Here is a 20,202-nt window from a genome sequence, read left to right as displayed (position 1 = left end):
TAAAAAAAGCCGATACTTCCTTCTGCTCTCTCTTCACTTCCTGTTCCGCCAGTGACTAGACTCCCTTCCTGGTTGCACAGAGGGCTGTTGTCTGGGATGGTGATCTTAAGTTTTTTCCTCTTTAAATAAATACCACCCTATTAATCATAATTCCAAACTGGTGTCTCTGGCTGCGTGGTTTGCTCTTTTCTGAGTCGTTTTTAAATCTTCCTTGCAAGTACAGCTCTTAAGCGGCATTGGTCGTGACTTACGCCTTCACTCCCAGATTGAATCTCTTGTTACCAAGACACTTGCCCTCTCTGCTCCCTCATAATTCCACTCATCTCCCTGCTTTAACTTCCTTGCCTCCACTAAAAGCTTTCTAAATTTAACATAGATCAAACATAAAGTTGTAAATTTTCAAAGACAACTAACTTATACTGTTAAGAATGCATTTAATTAAATTGTGAGTTATTGAAGATATAGAAGCAAAGTTGATTAAGCATGCTAAGTAGTGTAAAAAATAATTTTTTACTTAGTCTTTGACCTTTAAAATGTTTAAGTTTCCCATTATAGACTAAACTACCATGCCTCTTGCTTGTTGCCAAGGCTCAGTTGAAACTATGTATACTTTTGGGTCCCATTCATTTATTTGATACATGGATCATTAAGATTATGTTTCAAATTATAATTTGTTAAAGACTGTTACTTTAAATAAAAGAAACAATTTTCAGAGGCTTCAGCTACCTTCTCAGTTTTCTTCATAAGTAAAAATTAAGCCACTGACCTCACTTTCTATGACTAATATCATGGCTAACAGCAATTTGTATTGTTACCAAATTTCAAAAAAATAAATAAACTTACCAAACAAGTTCAAAATAACTTTTTATTATTCCTTTGTTTAAAGGAACTCACTCTTCAATGACTACTTCTTTAACCAACCACCTATGTCTCCTGATGAATAAAAAGCTACAAAATTTAAACTTAAACTATAAGAATAAAAAATAATAAGGGAAATAAAAAATATTTTAAGATATATAAACATAAATTCATATAATGTCTGAGGACATAAGAGCTTAAATTATGATATGTAGGTCAAGAAAAATAAATTATACAAAAATACAGTCTAATTTTGGTCTAAAGTTATGACAACATATATTAAGGTCAAAAATGAGAAAGATTAAAAAAGACATGAAGGTTTCAATTTGGGTGAAGTTTTAAGGTTTAAAGTATGGGGACATGCTAAGGGTTAGATAAAAAAAATGTTTTGGAAACAAAGCAAATAACTTAGGACATGTGAAATGCAAGTTATTTAGATAGATAAAAGCAAGTTATGAAGATCCGAGAATGAGAAGGTTTAAGTAATGATACAAAAGTGATTTGAACTAGGTAAACAAAAAACATGTTCCAAATTTTTTTTAATTGCTATTCTGCTGTTACACTGGGACTCTAACAGTTATTAATTTTGACAGTAATTAATAAAACTGATGAACTACTATTCTGAGTCTAACAAAATACTACCACTATTATTATAACCACAAATAATAAAAATATTATGAAATTTTTGTTTCTTTATGATGACTCTTCTAGGCTTCTAAAGATCAACTTGAATTCACCAACACCCACATGTGAAAAACTTAAGAAAAGTCTCATCAAGCTATGATTTGTTTCCCACCAGCCTATTTTCTTAATGGGATAACTCTCTCTACTCGCCCCCCTCTCTTGAAAATATGGTTTCTCATCTATCATGACCTTTTTTTTCTGAACAACCTAACTTTATTTCTGTCTATAGCCTCTCTGTTCCAACAGGTTTCAAATCAACCAGAGACACCTCCAACAAATCCAACATCAACTTTAGCTGTTTCCTCAGAATCGATGTCCTGGTCCAGCCTCAGAGACAACACATTCCTAGTATCAGATGGTCCTACAGAGGATGAACAATGAACAATGACAGAAATATCCTGCACTTACTGGAATTGGCCAACATTGTAGCTTTTGGGGTTCCCACCTACGATGTCCCAATTTTAGCATGAAGTAGGTATTACATTGTACCTTGTCTTTCATTTATTATCATCAAAAAGTCAACACAATTCATTTCCTAACTTGGGGCATATGACTAATGAGCCTGTCTAACATGCGCTATAAAAGAATTACTAATGTTCTTAGTAGCCTAAATGACTTAATTCTGCTTTAATTTGGGAATTTCTGTATTCATTACTACTATAACAACTGTTGTATATACAACTGCCTCACTACAACAGGTTCATACTACAGAGCATGTTTATTGGGCTCTCAAAATATGTTATCCAAAAATTGTTAAAAATATAGAACACAGGGTCCTTCAGGATCATACCAATGCTTTGAAGGAAGCTGGGTTTTTTTTTTTCAGGAAATCAGCTGAACAAAATTAATCTTAGACTTAGTGTTCAGTGTTATTTTACCTTTAAATTGATTTGTGTGACTTCTCTACCATATAATGACACAGAATATGATTGGGGTCAAGTTCAGGTACATTTATAGAGTAGTTGGAATAATTTTGCTTTATCTATGGACATAGATTCCTCCATTCACCATAAAATTTCTGACAAGCTCACTCTGTGCGCAAAATATGTCTGTCTCTTTTTCCTTCATTATCTAAGTTGATATTGACTAGATGTTTCAAGAATGAATAGTAAGCTGCACCTCAGTTGACTTTCCGATCTTCATGAAACCTACTCTTTTCTCTGGTGTTGTTGGATATAGCTGTAGCAGTGAATTCTGGTGATGAAGTGAGTTGGTAGACAGCACAATTGACTGATTGTATTCACAAGTACTCAACCATTCAAAAATTCAAACACACTGTAGAACAAAGGTGACCAAAGTTTGACATCCAATGGCCTGTGAGATGTAATGATTTATCAGTATAGTTCTATATTCTATAAAGGTTTGAGACTGTGGGGCACGTTTCAGAGACTGGGAAGGAAGTAAATATGGGACCAGGGAATAATGTATGATCTCAGAACCTATCTCGATTAACATGTACATACATTGATTTGATTAATGATTTTTGTGAAATGTAATTTAATCATTCTTGACCAACTTACATGAATTATATTCATATGCAGTGCATCTGGACACATGTCTAACATTCTAAAAGACTTGAACTTCTGCAGGAACACACAGCTAGAGCTAACTATAAACCTGAAGTCGTGTAACATTTAAAACTCTGAAGGACTTTTATTTTCCCAGCAGTCATCATTTGGACTTTACTGTTAAAAATAATATTTCAGTTTATTAAAAATTACCTTCAAAATGTCCCATCTCTTAGAATCCAGAGATGGATACTTTTTTATCATACTTCATAATTACAGTTTTTACTTTTTATTATTTAATTAATGAAGAAACATTTCAATGAATGTGGTCATTGGTGTAGAGATTGTGAAGATATGGTGTACACTAGTCATCATAAATCAGCATCCTTTCATTCAGAGAAATAATTTTGAAAAGTTGGTACAAAAAATGAGAAACAAAACAACATTCAGAATGATTGTTTTTGTGTATGTGTTAAGGCTTATCTTCTCTGTCATGTTAGTCCCAAGGCAGCTTCCTGCTCCTCCAGGGTTTTTGACACACTCAGGATGTGGTTATAACACTGTGTCTTGCACAGAAATAGACTGCAGAGTCTTCAGATGTCAGTCTGCTGAGTTCCATGTAGGCTGTGCTGGAGGATTTGTCTACAGTCAGTGTGGCCTTTCCCTTGAACTTCTCATTGTAGTCAGTACCACCACTATAAGGATTAATACGTCCAATCCACTCCAGGCCCTGTCCAGGACTCTTCTTCACCCAGTCCATATAATAGTTAGTGAAAGCATAGCCTGAAGCCTTGCAGGACAGTTTCACTGAGGTCCCAGGTTTCCCCAGTTCAGGCCCTGACTGATGCAGCTGTACTTGGGAGTGGACACCTGTGAAGAAAAACACAGAGCAGATTGTCAGAGACATTGTCACCTCTTTCCCTGTCTTCTCCTCAGGTTTGGAATTAGAAATTCCTTACCTGTCATCACTGACACAAGGAAGAGAATGATACAGTTCCATCCCATGGTGTGGGCCTTGTGTGCTCAGTGACTGTGGAGAAGACACCGATCATATGTTGTTGTCAGGTGTGGACTTTCCTGTATTTACCATAATAGACTCAGGCAATTTACATATTCAAGAACAGGGGACTTCTTAAATAAATACCTAATCCACTTTGAGAAGTTGGTGGAGGACACGTGAGTCAAGCAACAGGATGACGAAGGTCAAGCCCTAATCCTGTCTGGAGAAATGCATCTCATACCATTCCCTCAGATCTGCAGAAGATTGAGTATAACAAAAGGACCCAAGTCCTCAATAGATTCTGGCCTGAGCCAGTTGCTCTACTTTGTAACAAGGTTGTCTTTTTGATTTACAGAAGGTGGTTGTGATGGTAATGGTGGTAACTGAAAATTTCAAAACTTGCTGAATTTTGAGAAACTACAGCCTAAATTCAGATAAATATAGTTAATATTTGCCATATCAGAAGGTTTCATACAAAAACTCACTGAAATGACCTAAAGAAATATACCTCAGAAATATTTGCACATTGATGTTTAACGCAGCATGATCTGCCATATCTTATGAAAATAAACTTTGTGACTTTCAGCAGATGATTGCAGCAATAAGACTTTACTATATATGTGACAGAATAGGACTAGGTCATCTGAAAGTATAAGGAATTTGTCATTTTCACCTTTAGGAAAATCAGTGTAACTGGAGATAACTGTATTAATTAAAATTATGTCTGAAATACAGATACTGTATGAAACTCTAAATAGTTTTTATGTATTGAATATATACACAGAACTATTTATACAAATAACTAACAACTTAGAAATGAAACTGTCTCGCAGAATATAGCAAAACAGGAATACCAAGAAAATGAAGGGTAGGAGTTATGGGGGAAATAGCCACAGTTTAAAATGGACAGGTATGAAAATTCTAAACATATATAAAATTGTTACTTTCATTATACTTTTCTCATCAGTCACCTAATACCAATAGATCTAAAGCTTGGTGTTGGCCCATGAAGAAATAAGAATATTTCTTAAAATTTGTAATTTTTTTCTCATAAAGTACATCTCAACCAAAATTTCTTCTTACTCTTCTCCCCCAACTCATACTTCCCCTCCCCCTTCAGATGCATCCTGTTCTATCTTCCCCAGAAAAAAAAAAACAGATATTCTAGGTACATCCATAAAATATGGCATACCAAGCTAAAATAAGACCAGGCAAATACCCTACCATTAGCCTGGATGAATCAACTTAGGATGAAGAAAAGTGTCCACCAAGTAGAGCAAAAAATCAGACAGATCCTGTGTCCAGTGTTAGCAATCCCAAAAGCATGCCAAGCTATTTAGCCATAACAGGTATGCTGAGAACCTAAGGCCGCCCTACAGGATCCCTGATTTCCACAAACAGACATGAGTCCTCATTAGTTAATTATGTTGACTATGATCTCCTGGTTTCTTTGGGCCCTCTGGTTTTTACAATCCTTTCTCTCACTCCTTAGTAGACTTCATAAATTCTACAAATATTTAGCTCTAAGACTATGTATGATGGATGCAGTCTCCTTAGTCTCAATGATGAAGATTTTACTAGGTTCCAGTCACTGAACACTCTGCAGGCAGGACAAGCTAATTGTAGGTCAGTGGTTTTGTAGCTGGTTTGGAGTCCTAACACCTCCACTTTAGACCTTGCATGGTTACAGAAAGCATTCTGTTCAGGAAAACTGGTACAATAGAACATCTATGCAATCTATGAAGCTAATCCTATCAAAGATTTCTAGAAATGGATTGTTTTTATTTTTTTAAAAAAATGTTATGTTCAATGATGAAATCAAGACTCAAATAAACCAAGATACCTCTAATAACCTTGGAAGACAGCTTACAAAATTCAATTTTCATTTCTACCAAGTAGATACAAAGCAATTCAGACAATATTGTCAAGATTACAAGTGGACATCTTTACTCACTCAGTTACTTCACAGACTCTTGTGCTGTAATGTTGATTTGTTTGATTGGTTGAGGTTTGTGCTGGTAACTATAGCTGCTGAGTGTTCATTTGTATATTAGTTATGTCTTGTCTTGAAGACATTTTATGGCTACTAACCCCACATTATGGTTCTTTAATTTGATCCCATCTTTCATTTGAAAAATTCCTAAGATTTGGGTGCAAAGTAGGTACTAAGGGCTCATCTGTGGATGGGCACTCAGTCTTCCATTCTTAGCACTTTGACCAGGTATGAATGACTACATTAATTATTACCCACAGCACAAGAAGTTCTTGTGATCATGGCTTAGAGCAGGACTAATCTATTGGTTGTAAAAATAAATATTTATATTGCAATTTGATAGCATGACAATTAGCAAGAAACTTGGTGAGGGTCTACTAGGGACTATGTCATCATAAGCCATGGGCTTTTGAATGTGTTTACCTGGGATAAATATTTAAAATGAAACAATCAGTGAACATAATTAGAATAAAGTTGATCATCACATAACTCTCAGGCACTAGTGTATATATCTTCCTGCAAGGCTGTTATTGAAGACTACAAGATCTGTTACTTTACATGCTCATTGATGTCCTTTCTCCCAGTGCAGACCTTCCTACATTAGGAAAGGAAGCTGAAGGGAGAATTTCCCATTCAATTTCTGGTTGATTTCTTTATGGTGTACAATAATACAGTCCTTAGCTCATAGTGAAATGCAGTTCATAACAAATTTAACATTCTATTTTTACCTCAGTTAGAATGACTATGAACAAGAAAATAAGTAATAACAAATGCACACTTGGTTGTGGAGAAATGGTGATCCTCATGCACTGTTGATGACAGTATACACTAGTGCCCTGACTTTGAAAATTTCATCAAATTACTAAATAAAACTATTCTGTGCTCTAGGTTTATTCCTTCAAGTATATACTCAAGAGACTCTACATCTTACTGTAAAGACACTAGCACATCAATATTTATTGTTACTCTATTAACAGCAGTTGGAAAATGTAATCAACCTAGATTTCCAATAAAGGACAAATAGATAATGAAAGCTGGGGCACATAAGCAATGGGCTATTACTCAGTAGTAAAACAACAATCATAGACTATATAAGTAAATCATTGAAGCTGAAAAAAATATTCTGATTGAGGCCACAGTTCCATGAAGATAAATGTTTTCACTTATATTTGATTCCATAATTTGAATACTTGATTTCTGTGTTTAATTTGTAGGAGTCAAGTGACTAGAAATGGGTCATTAGGGCCTAAGGAATTAAGGGAAATGGCTTAATAAAACGGAGACAAAAGAAAACCAGAGGGGGACCCTGGAGAAAGAAAGTCTCAAGCATGGTGATAGATAGCTGGCGTGGGTCTGAAAAAGCATGGGATAAAACCGGACTCGCCGAACATAGCAGACAATTAGGACTACTGAGAACTCAAGAACAATGGCAATGGGTTTTTGATCCCACTGCACGTACTGGCTTTGTGGGAGCCTAGGCAGTTTGGATGCTCACCTTACTAGACCTGGATGGAGGTGGGTGGTCCTTGGACTTCCCACAGGGCAGGGACCCTGAGTGATCTTTGGGCTAACGAGGGAGGGGGACTGCGGCGAACTCCAAATCACGCTTTATTGGAGCCTCTTGGTTATAGGGAGAGCAGAAAGCAAGGGGCCCTGAGCTCTGATTTGCAGCTGCTTATATAGGGAGTCTGCCTAGCAACCTTTGATACTTTGATACTTTAACTGCTTTTCTGGAGACCCACCGGCAGGAAAGAAAGCAGGGGAACATCCCTGTCAATTACAGACCACAAGGAAGTTCCCCTGCTGGTCAGGGGAAGTGTGGGCAGCTAGATCACAACAACTCATCCTGTTTTCTAGTGGAAGAACTGCAACCTTTATTATGGTATCAAGCGAGGCCTGGGTAAATGCCATCTTGTAATGGCAGCCACTCAAATCAGCTCCCAGCAGGGGACTTGATTGGGGGAGGGGGGAATGGTAGGTGGTGGTGGGGAAGAGACAGAAATCTTTAATAAATAAATAAATAAATAAATATAAATAAAAAAAGTTTCAAGCATGAAGTAGCACTTGGGAATCAAGAAATCAGGAATTGGTGTAAGGCAAACCAAAATTAGGGGTGATATGAAAACTATGTGTAAATATAGGATCCTGCATCAGAAGTAAAAAATAAAGATGTAGATAACATGGGTTGTGTGTTGCCTGACAAAATGAAGTTAGATTGCTTATAGTAAATTTAGGCGAAGTATGGACTAAAGACAAACATAAGAACCTTTTAACCTTTGCTATTTCTATAACAAAACAAGGGGAAATAATATACAGTAAATAGTTGCCTTGTTCTAAATTTGCAGTTTTCTTTGGTTGAAAATATATTTGTGTTTAGATAATAATGTGATTAGAGAGCGTTTATATCAAAACCAAATAATTAAAAAAACTCTTGGCAAGCCTTATATCGAGATTAAATTCTACTTCAGCTGTTGGTGCTATTTCTGTGGTCTGTTCTCACTATGATCTATGGTTATCTGGGTTATTGTAGAAAGCTGTGTAGAAAGCATGAGGATGAACTTTGTACCTGCCTGGGTGAACAGTGTTGCTTTCCAAAGACATGAGTTATCAATTGAACATCTTAATGCCAAGTTAGAATAACTCTCTATGAGTTAATGGTCAGAGAATCCGTACAGGTCTAAAATCAGTATGAGGTATTGCAATTGTCCTTAGTTGCCCACAATAACTCAATCGTTAGACTTTATTTCTGGGAACCATTAAAAACTCAATAGATTGTAGGAGCCAGAGCAAATGGGTGTCTTAAGAAAAATATCTTTTCCAACAGGACTGAATAAATGAACCTACAGAGATTGTGAAAGCATGCACAATGCCTGCAAAGATTCAATACACATGGGTTTCCAGTGATGAGAGATAGAGAGAGACACACAGACACAGGCTCTCAACTCAAAGCAAGAAGTTTCAGCAATTGATGTTTGTAAAGGAAGAATTAATTTTCTGTAATGGAGTATCATTGCGTATATTGACCACACTTAAGGGTGGATCCATGTCCAGGATTTGATGGCCAACATAAAATGACCTCAATTGTATGTTTGTAGATATTTTCTATCATGTCAATTTTATTGCATTTCTTTTCACCCAATATGTTTTGCTTAGTACTATAGTTTCAGGTTTGAATTGTTTAAAATTTTTTGTTTTGGTTTACTTTAGTTTTGGTCGCTCTCTCTCTATCTCTCTGTCTCTCTCTGTCTCTATGTCTCTTTCACTATCTCTGTGTTTGTGTGTGTATGTTTCTGTGATCTGTGTAATTTTGATTGTTTTAATCCTATTTTAAAACTTTTTTTTTGCTTATGTATCAGTTTTCTACAAAGAGAAAGAGCTGGAAAGTGAGGAGGTAGGAAAGATCTAGAAAAAGTGAGAAAATGGAAATCAGTAATTTTAATATATTGCATTAAAATTTATTCTAAAAATATACAAATGGTAAGTGAAAACTGAGTAAAATAAGCAAAAACCTTTAAACCTCTGAAAATTTTAATAAATAATTTTTACTGTTCTTGAGCATGGAAACATCACATGTCAATCAGCAGGTGCAGATCAGCTAGTAGATATTAAGTATGGACACCACAGAGAATACAGAGTAACCTCCACTCAAACCACAACTTTTTACTAGGGATTCTTGGTACTATTGTGCCCCCTTCTGGTTCTGAGATGTCCTGTAGGTTGGTTTGTCAAGGCTTACACAGATGGCATTCTCTGCCATGAGCACCATCATCCCTGCAACTTCAGTGCTCACAGAGCTCAGCTGCAGGGAGAAATGGCTCTGGTTCTTAGATGATGCTGACTGGATATTTGAGAGATTGGTTTTCATTTATGCCTATAATTGTCAATGTCTCTCTTAATGCCAGGTTCCTCTTGAGAGGATCCAGTTCTATCAAATCCTTCTTGTAATATATAAAATGAAGGCAGACCTGGGTCTTTGCAGCTTTCATCTTGTTACAACTTGTGTAGAGCACCTGAACTCAGAGAAGCTCAGTAGATCTTGAGTTCAGCTTTATTCCCTCATGTGTTCATGTATGAATTACTGAGACACTCAGAACAGGAGTCAAAAGAAAGAGGAGGAACAACTGTGGCACTCACAGACCAGGTAATAAATCAATAAAAATACTTTCACATTGAGGAGATAATAGTCAGGCCAATTTGAAATGTAACCCAATTTATTTACCATTATGCATTTGAATGTATTTAAGGGAATGGAAGTGGAGAGAAGATCCTTTTACAAGGATCCACATGGGTAGAGGTATATCTCTTTAGACAGTTTTATCTCTCTCTGTCTACCACTCTGAATCCAGGATCTTCTTATTCTTGGAAAGAAAATGTATTGATAAAGCTTTACAGGAGTTGAATGTTTTCAATAAGAAGGATGAATTTAGAAGGTGCTTTCAGGAATGAGAGAATCCAAGAACACTACACAATATTTTGTATATATGACTGTTTAAATTTCTGAAGTGTAACTACAAATATTAACACAAAAATTTATGCTACAGAAAGCCAAGTTACTCATGTATGTTTTGTTCTAACTTCTAGACCATGAATCATTTGTGCCTAGTATTGCAGGAGAAAAGCAGCTTGATCCAGTCAGTTGCATGGCTTCTCATCAATCACTGACCGCAATTGGTATGATGTCATTGGGTCTTTCAGTTCATAGGGCATCATCTTCAGGGCAACATCTCATTATAAAGGAACAGTTCTCTGTATGATTCAGAATGCTGAATGAACTTAAGTTGTCATTTCTTTTTCTGTTCTTGTCAGAGTAGAGTCCTTAAGTCTTCCTCTCATAGTCTAGTTTGGTGGGATGCTGATGGCTACCATGTGTGACAATGTACAAAAGCCTTTGCCTGCTTAATCCATATGGCTTCACAGAGACATCCTGCTCATAGAATGAAATATAGTCACAAAATTTTGGGCCTTGAAATTTTGAGGGATGGTGTGAGAGTCTGCTCCTAAGGTAAACAATGTGAATATTGCAGCATGTGCTGATCTGATGCAATGTCTGTGGAACTATTGAGTCTTTTTTCAAAAATACATGAACACATTGATTTCTAGTATTCTCACCCACCTTTTACTTGTGGATTATTTCCCAATTCACATCAGTCTGGGGCCTGGTTTCATTAACCATATATGCACAGTAGTTCCATGTGTTATTGTTTTTATGTTTGATGCATCTTCACTACTGAAGGGCCTGAGCATGATTTGCACTATTCCTGAGTCTCTTTGTAGATAGGTTTGCATCTGAAACCTGGATCATACCTTCTCTATCTTTCTTACTCACAGATGGAAACACCATGATTTCCTCAGTGGTCAGATATCGCAGCAGAAATGAGAACCAATTTAGATGTGTTTCTGCAGCTGTCTGAAGTGTCTGTTAGGTAATTTACCTGTGGAGGAGGTTAGGGATAAGTTCTACATTCCCCTCCTCTGAAATATCATGAATCAGTATCTGGAATTACTACTGATAGAACACCTAGACTGTACAGATCAAGGTGAATGTCTATGAAGGTTTATTAAATGTGGACCCAATACGTATTATTGATGGGATACCCGATGACACAATTTGATCACTGAAAAGCATAAAAAATAATTATAGGCCACCAATGTGTAACCATTTGAGATTACTCATGAGGAAGACTTGGTGCATTTATTGGCATCTAGAAAACTTTAATTAATAATAATATAAATATATGATATTCAGGATATCTGATATGTGACCACTGTGAAAGTGTCTATCCTCAAAGGGGTTGTGACCAACAAGTTGAAAACCACTGCTTTATCAGAGAATTGGTTTTCATATAAGTCCATGGTCTATGTTTTTATTTCATATTTGAGAACTCTCTAGTAGTCTCATCCATGGGCTACATTCACAGAGTGGGCTTTATATCTCATCAAAATGTTTGAATACCCTTAATGTTTGAGCCTCCACTGCACCAGCACATCTCATATGCAGGACACAGTTTGCTGTTCAGATGATTGTTGCCATTTTCCTCTGAGAGCACATGAAGTACCTTCTACTTCTCTGAACATCAGTCACTAAAAATGAGGCCTCAGGTAAGCACCAACTCAAATTCTCCATATTCAATGAGATAGTTGAGGGTTTTTAGCAATAGGTTGTTGCCATCCATTTGTGGAGATATTTTGTTGTTTCCATGGATTGACTCAATTTATAGATGCTTATCCAGAAATGTCACTCTTCCTCATAACCAGTAGTTTACTGAAGTTGAACAATTTACTGTATACAATAATTTGAAATCTGTTGTTTTGGGGACTTGAGGACAAATACTGAGTTTGACCACAAATCTAAACCACCTGGGTTAGGGACCAGACACCCCTGAATCTTAAAAAAAAAAGACAGATTCTCATTTCTGAACAATTTTTAAAAGGGTCCTAGTTTGTGTAACTTAAAGCTAGGTCTCTGAACCTCTGAGGAAACCCTGGAGGCTTCAAGGAAATGTGTGCCCATTCCCAAACAGCCAGAACTATATAAGGAAGGCATAGAACTTAGAGCCATCCAATTCTATTGCATTCCTGTTTGCTAAGGTTGTGTTAATGTGTGCTTTCTATGCACAATAGTCTGTGGTAGTATCTGCAGAATGCACACTGGTGATATTGAGGGATAACACGTTGTTTGAGGTGTCCTTGGACATATTAAGCTGTTTCTTCAGGCACGGGTTGTAGAGTTTATCAACATCCCACAAAATGCTTCCAAGTTGCTCCAAACCCTTCTGTGAGGGCTGGTAGATTCATCCCATGCCTATACTAGATGTACTCAGTTGAACAGATGGTGTTGGAGGTCATCATACAAAGGGTCCAAGGATTTTCTTCACAGGTTCAATATTAGCACAATGTGTTCTTTCTTCTCATCACTATTGATGTTTTAGAACATGAAAAAAGAAAATAATTTGCCTAAATTTAGACATATTTTCCAATGACTTTGTTATATGAATGTGATTGAAAACATGGGAAGATATTGAGTAAACTACTGATTTCTTTAAATAAAGCTACATCAAAAATGATCAACTCATTTACATGAATAAATCAGATTCTTTTTTTTTTAACAGTAACCCATTTATTTTACCATCCAGGAAGAATACAAACACAAATACTTCTTAATTTAGGGAGACTAAGAAAAGATTAGGGAAGTTTCCGCTCCACAAATAAACTGCTTCACCTACAACAAAAAGTCCCTCAGTCATTTTGGTCATCATCCCAGTCTTTCTTCCCACTTGGAGGTTTGGGCCCACCGGTTTTGTCATGATGATCTGATCCACTCTAAGTACAGTGACAGCAGCATTAGTGGCCAATTTAATAGCCCAGTATTTTCCCAAGTAAGTATCTAAAATACTGGCTTCTAGCATATCCTTTACAGCCGGAATTTCAGCCTCAATATCCAATCCCACATTTTTGTTTCCTTCTTGGTGCACTGCATAAAGTTTAGAGATAACTTCATTGGCCTTCACACCAGAATTTTCTGCCAATGCATGTGGAATAGCTTCGAATGCTTCAGCAAACTTCTTAATAGCATACTGTTCAACTCCGGGATATGTCTCTCCATATGATGTAATTTGTTTGGCCAATTTAATTTCTGTTGCTCCACCTCCAGGTACAAGACGCTTATCCCTTGTGAGAACCTTGAAAGTATTAACTCCATCATCTACTGCCCTTTCTATATCATCCATCAGATTATCTGTAGAACCTCGAAGAACTATAGTAGAAATGGCACCATCTTCTTTTTCATGCTTAAAAACAACCACCTGTGTGTCTCCAACTTCTGAGAGGTAAACACTGTCACAATGTCCCATTTCCTCAAGGACTGGAGGAGTCAATCTAGGAAGAGCTGTAGCACCAACTGTTTTACACAGCCTTCTGAGATCCCACTTTGAGTTCAGCCTCACCAACATGATATTGTACTTGTTAGCATAATGAAGAGCCATGTCTGTCACTTTGCCACCCGTTACTATGACATTTGCACCAGTGCTGGCAATAGCTTTCACCTGTGCATCCATAAGATTTTCTTCTCACTTGCTAGAGTTCATCAGTTCTTCAGCAGTCTTTATCAGCACTGTTCCCTTAGTCTCTGTAATCATGCCATCAAAGGGACAAGAGTACACCGCTATTTTTGCATCTTTGACAGATGTTACATCACCTTCGGTTTCTTACTTAAAAACCCATGCCATGCAATACTGAAGATGAATAGATACCAGAGCCCAGAATCTTACATACTCTGATGTTATCAACATTGAAATTGCCAGAATCAGGAAAAATAGATACACATGCCTCAGCAATAAGCTTGGCCAGAAATGCTTCATTCCCGTATTGCTTATTCATTACAGAGGTTCGAAGCAGAGATGACACTTCATCAACATCTCGAAGGTTTTTTGCAGAACAACATACCAAATCAGGAAGAATCTCATGAGCTTTTTTACAAGCTATTTCATAGCCTGATATTACCTCTGATACTGATAGACCAATCCTCAGAAGTTCTTCATCTAGTTCCAACAGAACTCCAGCAAATACCAGAACAAAGTTTGTGCCATCCCCGACCTCTTGTTCTTGCATATGAGAGGCCATCACGATCATTTTTGCAGCCGGATGTTGTACTTCTAGCTCTCTTAAAATAGTCACTGCGTCATTTTTCACTAACAACTTCTCCAGGTGATTGATGACCATTTTATTCATTCCATTTGGTCCATATGCTGTACGGGGTCGGTCTGAGCAAGCTCCTTGCAGGCTTGTATATTTCTATACACAGCCTCTTCTAATCCTGAAAAATGTTTTGCTCCATCCTTGAGCATCTGGGCAAAGCCCGGGGCCTTGGGTACGTGGTGCACCATGGTTAGCCCGCAATCAACTGCTCACGCACTCAAAGGAAGCAAGGTGCGAGCCATAAATCAGCTTCTTATTTAAATGCTTAGAATATAAAACTATTAATGTTTTTCTAAACCATGACTATTCACTGAGCACAAGATGTAGTCACACTGCAAAGAAAAAAAATTCCACATTGCTGAGTGCAGGATGAGGCACTGAACCCTTATTGTATTGTGGGCAATCAGACCTTCACTGTCTCTTGGTTCAATTTCTAGGGTATATCAATATTAAAGTGAATTTTCATCTATGATTAAATTATGTGTCTTGAAATAATAATATAAATGACCTTCTTTTCATGAGATTCAAAGATCATCACACTTACCCTCATAAAAGGCAGACAGTAGAAAGTTACCTCTAGAATAGAAAAAAATACCCTAGGAGAGATGATACTGGTGCAAAGTTGTCAAGTTTGGATGAATGTGCTAGAGGGCCAGATGTTCAAACACTGGTGGTTCCTGAGTATTGGGAAGGCAGGAGTAAGCTTCTGCTGAGAGAGAGCTTCATTTATAACAGAATTACTGATTTCAAATGCTTTGTCCTTGGAAAGCATAACAAACAGTGTGATGCTCTGTCTTAAGTCTGTGATATGACCTGCAGTGTATGCAGACATTTTCTTGATTTTTTTCTCAGTAGTATTTGAAGTACTTATGGGTCCTAGGATAAAACTATGAGGAAAATGTGGACTATATGGTATAAAAATTAAAATTTCTAAATATATTACAACAAATACTTTATAAATGTAGATGCTAAGCACAATGCAAAGGTCTAAAATTAGAAAATATTACTGTAAATTTGGAGCAGAATAACTCACCCATTCACACTTCTCTGAACTGCTTTTAGCTTTCAAAATGACAGATCTTGTATATATCCAAGTGAAGAGTCTATTTAGTGTATTTGCAATCAGTGATGTAGGCATGATTGACTCTCCCTGTGCTCCCTGAAAAGCACTAGAGAGTAATAATTATTAGATACAATGCAACCATCAATACATTCTTCAGAAATTTTCAAGCACCAAGATTGAAATTGTAGATATTATTATGAGACTCATGTGAGGAGAGTATGTGATATGCTGATTATGTGAGTAATGGGATTCAGCTTATGCACAGAATGGAGGAACAACTAAGCTTTCCTTTAGATGGCACATAAAGTCTGCTGTCAGAGGCAGATTTTAATCTCATGAGGTCCATATCATCCAGTCATTAACAGTTGAGTCTGGAAAGAAAGGAAGAAAGTGACTCCCTTATGAGAAAGCACCATTAATTTCAGGATTCACTGATGAAGGAGGGTCTATGTGTTACTTTCATTGGTTAATAAAGAAACTGCCTTGGCCCTGATAGGACAGAAAATTAGGTAGGCCGAGTAAACAGAACAGAATGCTGGGAGAAAGAAGCCGAGTAAAGCAGATGCCATGCCTCTCCTCTCTGAGTCGGACGCAGGTTAAGATCTCTCCTGGTAAGCCATCAACTCATGATGCTACACACATTATTAGGAATGGGTTAGTCAAGATGTGAGAGTTAGCCAATAAGAAGCTACAGATAATGGGCCAGGCAGTGTTTAAAAGAATAGTTTCTGTGTAATTATTTCGGGTAAAGCTAGCCGGTGGCCAGGAGCCAGGGTGGTGGGAGGCAGCCCTGCTGCTCCATCTACAATTCTCCATAGTAAACTGAAATTCTACAAATCCAACATCAGGGCTGCTTCTCAACAACATAATGAAATGTTCTTGGAGGGAATCTTAATACTAGGATATATGCAATCCATTCACCTGGGACATCACACCAGACTGAAGGGCTCTTATTCTTTAGACACAAAAAAGGACAGAGAAACTGATCACAGGTGAGTTCTGAAGTGCTGTAAAGAGATGAAGGTAACTGCTGCAATCAGGATATAATATGAAACATTGCCGGAATTCATGTAAGGGGAGCAGAAAGTGGTATAGGTAAGAGGATGTCTCATCTTCTCTACTTTCAGGATCCTGAGTGTGAATAGATAGAGTCTGGATTTAATATATTTTCTTCTAATCTCTTTTCCCAAGTCAAAACATAATATATTAGAGCATGGTATTATAACATGACTAAAATCCTTTCCTGTACAAAATAAAACAAACATAGAAAGATGAGAGATGAAGCCCTAAATGCAGTGAAGGACAAATTATGTGGTTGTTCCCATCTTCTCCTTCTCTCCTTCCCCTCAACTGAGGGTTTTACAGGGCTGTGGCTGCTTTGAGACCAGGTCTCTTACAGCAGAACAGCATGGTCTCAACACTGGATGGAACATCAAGACCTGAGATCCTAAGTCATAATCACACATTCCAGCTGAGAAATCCCCTCCTGCCAGTGGAAAGACGTTACATATAGAATTACAGATGCCACTGCTGATACTATGATAACAAGGACTGGATGTCTGACACCTCATGTTTGAACAATTATAGCCTTCGTATATGTATATACAATTAATGTTTGTCTTTCCAATAAGGATTCCATATGATGACTAAAACACATATGTGCAATATAACTTAACAAAGAATTTTTACTGTACAAAATTTGGAGTCCTGTCATAGGAACAACCTCACAAGTATTATGTGGTCACTGTAATTATTTGAGGTTATTGCTGTTTTCTGTTCTTGAGGACAGGAAACCTTAGAATCTCAGACTTCCATCACTCTCTAGATGTTTCCCTCATTTACTGCATTTTCTTTCCAGGTGTATATTTTGTCTACAACACCCCTGATGGTCATGAGAATCCTCAAATGGATTTATTTCTGAGCACACAGGAAACCTGCTCACTGTGTCTGCTGCACAGTAATGCAAGGCTATGTCTTCACTGGTAAGGGAGCCCAGCATCAGGGTGAACTGGTTCTTGATCATATCTATCGACATACTGATGGACATTTCAGGGACAACTGCACATGGTCAACCTGACTTTATTCCTTTTTATCTCAGGTCAGGCAGGGTCTCCCTGAAGGTCAACAGCCAGGAGGAGGATGCCATCTCTGGAGAGTCAGGTGGTTTTTGTGATGTAATTAACTTAACCAGAACTGTATAAGTAACCATGGGAGTAAGATTATTTGATGGAGCCTCATGGTTTCCTTTTGTTCCTGATTGAAACAGAGTCCCAAGTTCTCCCAAGTGTTGGTTACTCTGACTAGCCTTGACTTGCTAATCTTCCTTGCCTAAACCTTCTGAGTGCTGGGATTTTTGGCTTCTGCTCAATAAGGCAGACTAACAAAAGAAATGATACCTTATTTTATTTTACTTTTAAAGTCATTTTGCATTTATGAGTGCCTGTTTCCTCCCAAATTTATCAGTAAACCTTGTTCATGCATGGAAATTTTGGAGATCAGAAGTGGGTGTTGGATAACATGGAAGAAAAGTTACAGAGAGTTATGAGCTGCTATGTGAGTACTGGGCACTGTAAATATGTCCTCAGAATGAGCAGCCAATTCTCCAGGATCCTGTGTTACTACCTAAAATAAGGTTCTAAGGAAGTACAAGCCTTTGTACAAATCATTACTCCTGATTTCTTCCAAGAGAGAAAAAGTATGGTTTAATTTGATTTTGTTTAAAAGTGATTTATTCCACAATTATCGTTTTCACTTTTATTGAAAATAGATATTTTCATATAATATATCCTGCTTATGATTTCCCCCTTTGTCTCTTCATCCAAGTTCCCACCCATAGTCAGGTATGAAATTCTCATTAAATTCAATGGGTCACAAATAAAAAGAGTCACAAAGTGATACATGCTGATGAAAAGAATGTCTTTTACAAGAGAGGGACAGAAAGAGAAAGGAGAGAGTCAAGGTGACTAAAGTTAATTACATTTATTTATAAAACTTTCAAATAAAAAATTGAAAACTGGAGGAAAACAAAAATTTGCTGGCATAAAAAAAATCTCAGATCTTCTCTGGGTTTGAGGTTCATACCTATAAAGACTGAATCAGGTTAGATGTAAAATTATCTTGGAATTTAGTCACTGGGCCAAGATTCCTGTGGACTCCTGTCTGAATCCCAAGAACTGAAACAGAGAATCCCACTAATGGGCTGTCTGTTATCAGAACAAATTACCCAGATTACTTCAGGATTCCTCAGGATCTAATGCATGGGGTCATGGGAATGTGCAGCATGTGACAGCTGGTGTTCAGCAGGTTGACCCACCAGACATATGGCTCCCTGGTGGGGAGTACCACTTGTGGACCAGTTGCTCCTGTCTGTAATTACTCTCATGAGCTACTTCATTTCTTCCTCAAGAACAGCTGTGGGGTTCATTCTGTGACACTTTGGCAGTGGGTTTTACATTTATTCCGGCACATATATAGTTGTGAGTGGTAAATACGATGAATTCTCTTTAGGCTGTATAACTTTGATGAATAGACACAATACTAGGATATTTTGCATTACTCAGACTAACATAGGTTCTCAGTTACAAAGATGACCTTTTACACGGACAGCAAGCTTTGGACTTCAAAGCAGATTCAAAGCAGTTTTTTTTCACTGCTTTTTTTTTTTAAGAAAAGGAAAAAAAGAAGTTACCGTCTCCTCCCAGGCTCCCATTTCCCTCCCCCTCCTCCCATATTTTACTCCTCCCCACATTACTCTCCCCCTCCCCCCACTCCTCCCCCCCTCTCCAATCCAAAGAGCAGTCAGGAAATCCAAGTACCTCCACTCTCCGTCCATGTCTAGGAAGGTGAACGTCCGAACTGGATAGGCTCCCACCAAGCCAGAACATGAAGTAGGATCAAAATCCTGTGCCATTGTCCTTGGCTTCTCATCAGCCCTCATTGTTCGCCATGATCAGAGTCAGGTTTTATCCCATGCTTTTTCAATCACAGTCCAGCTGGCCTTGGTGAGCTCACAATGGATCAGCCCCACTGTCTCAGTGGGTGGGTGCACCCCTCGTGGTCCTGACATACTTGCTCGTGTTCTCCCTCCATCTGCTCCTCATTGGGACCTTGGGAGCTCAGTTCAGTGCTCCAGTGTGGGTCTCTGTCTCTATCTCTATCCATCACCAGATGAAGGTTCTATGGTGATATGGAAGATATTCGTCAGTATTGCTATAGGATAGGGTCATTTCAGGTTCCCTATCCTCAGCTTCCCAAGAGACTAACTGGGGACATCGCCTTGGGCTCCAGGGAGCCACTCTAAGTTCAAGTCTCTTGCAAACCCTAAGGTGGTTCCCTTGACTAAGATATGTGCTTCCCTGCTCCCCTATCCAACCTTCCTTTATCCCAATCTTTCTGTTTCCCC

At 37.7% G+C, this 20,202-nt stretch overlaps 1 pseudogene and 1 gene segment (V, D, J or C); both read right to left on the bottom strand.

Annotated features, from left to right (window-relative positions):
* Positions 1 to 3,591: 3,591 nt before the first annotated feature.
* LOC126495226 (Ig heavy chain V region 1-72-like) lies at positions 3,592 to 4,132 on the bottom strand. The segment is given in 2 exon segments: positions 3,592 to 3,920; positions 4,010 to 4,132. Coding segments are annotated over 2 exon segments (375 nt in total).
* Positions 4,133 to 13,210: 9,078 nt separating this feature from the next.
* LOC126495221 (T-complex protein 1 subunit theta-like) lies at positions 13,211 to 14,946 on the bottom strand (annotated as a pseudogene).
* Between the last annotated feature and the right edge of the window lie 5,256 nt (positions 14,947 to 20,202).

This window comes from Alexandromys fortis, unplaced genomic scaffold (genome assembly GCF_014885135.2).
Source record: "Alexandromys fortis isolate MF-2015 unplaced genomic scaffold, M_Fortis_MF-2015_v1.1 scaffold_333, whole genome shotgun sequence".
NCBI lineage: Eukaryota > Metazoa > Chordata > Mammalia > Rodentia > Cricetidae > Alexandromys > Alexandromys fortis.
This window is presented reverse-complemented; position numbering and strand designations above follow the sequence as displayed.